This window comes from Papaver somniferum, chromosome 1 (genome assembly GCF_003573695.1).
Source record: "Papaver somniferum cultivar HN1 chromosome 1, ASM357369v1, whole genome shotgun sequence".
In the NCBI taxonomy this organism is placed as follows: Eukaryota; Viridiplantae; Streptophyta; class Magnoliopsida; order Ranunculales; family Papaveraceae; genus Papaver; species Papaver somniferum.
In genome coordinates, this window is record NC_039358.1 from 204,700,212 (window position 1) to 204,702,416 (window position 2,205).

General features: G+C 38.9%; 1 protein-coding gene across 1 annotated transcript; it reads right to left on the minus strand.

The window, feature by feature from the left end:
* Positions 1 to 646: 646 nt before the first annotated feature.
* Positions 647 to 1,987, minus strand: LOC113358740 (vesicle-associated protein 3-1-like). Its single transcript, XM_026602399.1, has 4 exons — positions 1,583 to 1,987; positions 1,002 to 1,129; positions 777 to 873; positions 647 to 712 (listed from the first exon to the last, which is right to left on the minus strand). The coding sequence occupies exons 1-4, from the start codon at positions 1,985 to 1,987 to the stop codon at positions 647 to 649; spliced, it is 696 nt and encodes a 231-aa protein (XP_026458184.1).
* Positions 1,988 to 2,205: the final 218 nt, after the last annotated feature.

Sequence of the window (2,205 nt, forward strand, 5' to 3'; positions counted from 1 at the left end):
GTATTCCTACCTCCGAGTAATCTAACCAGCTCCCTCATTAATTTCAAAAAATAAATAAAAACCAACAAAATAAACATTTTAAATAAGTCTTGGTAAATCACTTATGTAAAGGAAAACTCTGAATGGCTTAAAGATTCTTTAGAAGAAGGAAAATGAAGATTATGGCTAATAGTTATCATCTTTTAAAAGAGTAACACAGTGGTTCGCTCCCATGGCCCATGGGGTTTGATGATCTGTTGAAGGATTTATGATCCCGGGATACAGCCCTAAAGAGGGCAAGTCCATAATGGGATTGCAGTTTCATCCTGAGCGAATGAGAAAGCATGATTCTGACGAGTTTGATTATCTTGGTTGTTCTGCAGCTTATCGAGTAAAACCTCCATCCATGTACGACTAGTCAATATATTTTGTTACCTTGAAATTATTATCTGCACAAATGATCATGTTTTAACTTAATAATGAAGAAGTAGTTTTTCGGTCTTACTAAAACAACAGGCATACCAGTGTATCTCCGATCGGGTTCTGCTGAGCTCTGACGGAGAATGGAGCAGGTGTTATATATTTCGTCGTTGCCACGATCCATGAATTTTAAAATCCTGGCAATAGAGGAGGACAGTTTTGCCCTAAATTTGGTCCGATCCAATCTTTATTGAGACTTGATAATAAATTTAGATTTCGCCAATGTCTCAAAAGCATCTTCTTCCAAGAAAATCTGAAGCCAAGATTACAAGTCAGTTAAGATGGTGGTGGAAACAGTTGTGAGTAGAATTATTTACCTGATTGCATGTAGCTTTGGGAGAGCCTCTAACTAGTTTTTCCCCATTAGAAAGACTACCATCAATCTTAGATACAAAAATCTTCTGGAAACTTTTACTATAAAAAACTGAGAAAAGATAGAGCTATTAAAAATCTGAAAATTAGATCAGTTGGAAGAACATATTACTCCCTCTTGATCTCTTTATACTCCGTTGTTGGATATTTTTATACAAGTAAAGGGTTACCCAATTTCACATTGCATGTTCAACAAGTTGTTGGATGTTTTTATACAACAAGTTGTTTGACTCCCATTGTCCACACAAGATGCCAGGCTAGGAGTAGAAGAAGATCCTTGGTCAGATCCTTGCTGCACCTGCAGTGGATTGGCTGGAACATAATTCACCCTCAGTTTCAATTCCTGAATATCAACAACATCGGCACTTTCTTTGTTGAACATTTCACGTAAACCGATGCTCTCTACAAGGACGGCAGTTTCTTTGTTAAACATTTCCCGTAAAACGATGCTCTGTATAAGGATCTTGTCTATGCATTGCAGCATATCCTCCTGTGCCCCTGGTGCTCGCATAGTTACTGTAACGTCACGTGTTGTTCCAGGCAATAAGATTCCCATGTTTGGACGAGCACAGAATTTGTTTCCACTCGATGTTTTGACCTTGAAAGCAACATATTGATCGGTTTGGTTAGCTAATTTCAGACAGCATGAAGTCTTCTTATTCAATAAGAATGGAAATTTGATCTCTGGAGGGGGAATTGATGCCATTGCTCTAGGAGGAGGAGAAGATCCTGCCGCATATACCCGCAGTACTGGATTGGCTACTGGAACAACATAAATCACCCTCAACTTGAATTCCTCAATAACCCTGCCACTTTCTTTGCTAAAAATTTCACTTGTAATGTTCCTTGTTGGTGCTGCAACAACAGTAGTCTGTACAAGGAACTTGTCTTTGGATTGCAGCATATCCTGTGGAGCTTCCTTTTGTGCTTGCATAGCTACTGTAACGTCGCATGTTGTTCCAGGCAATACGATTCCCATATTTGGACTAGCAGAGTATTTCTTTGGGTTCGTGGTTTTAACCTTGAAAGCAACATATCCATCGGTATTGTTAGTGAACTGCAGAGAAGATGAAGTCTTCTTATTCAATTCGAAAGGGAATTTGAGCTCATGATCTGTGGGTTGAATGTTTAAGAGATTATTATTTGCTCTACTCATTCTTCTTCACCTTTGTAGAAACCTGTAGCTGCTTGAAATCGATGAAGATGGAGTAGTAATAAACTCGCTAGGAAGAATTACTTAAGATGAGAAGAACACTTTCTGGTATACGCAAAGAATTACCTCAGCCAAGGCTTAACAGCCTTTATATACTGCTGCTGCTACTACCGAGTTCGACCGGAAGTCGGAACCTCAAGACCGACAGATTCTAAAACTAT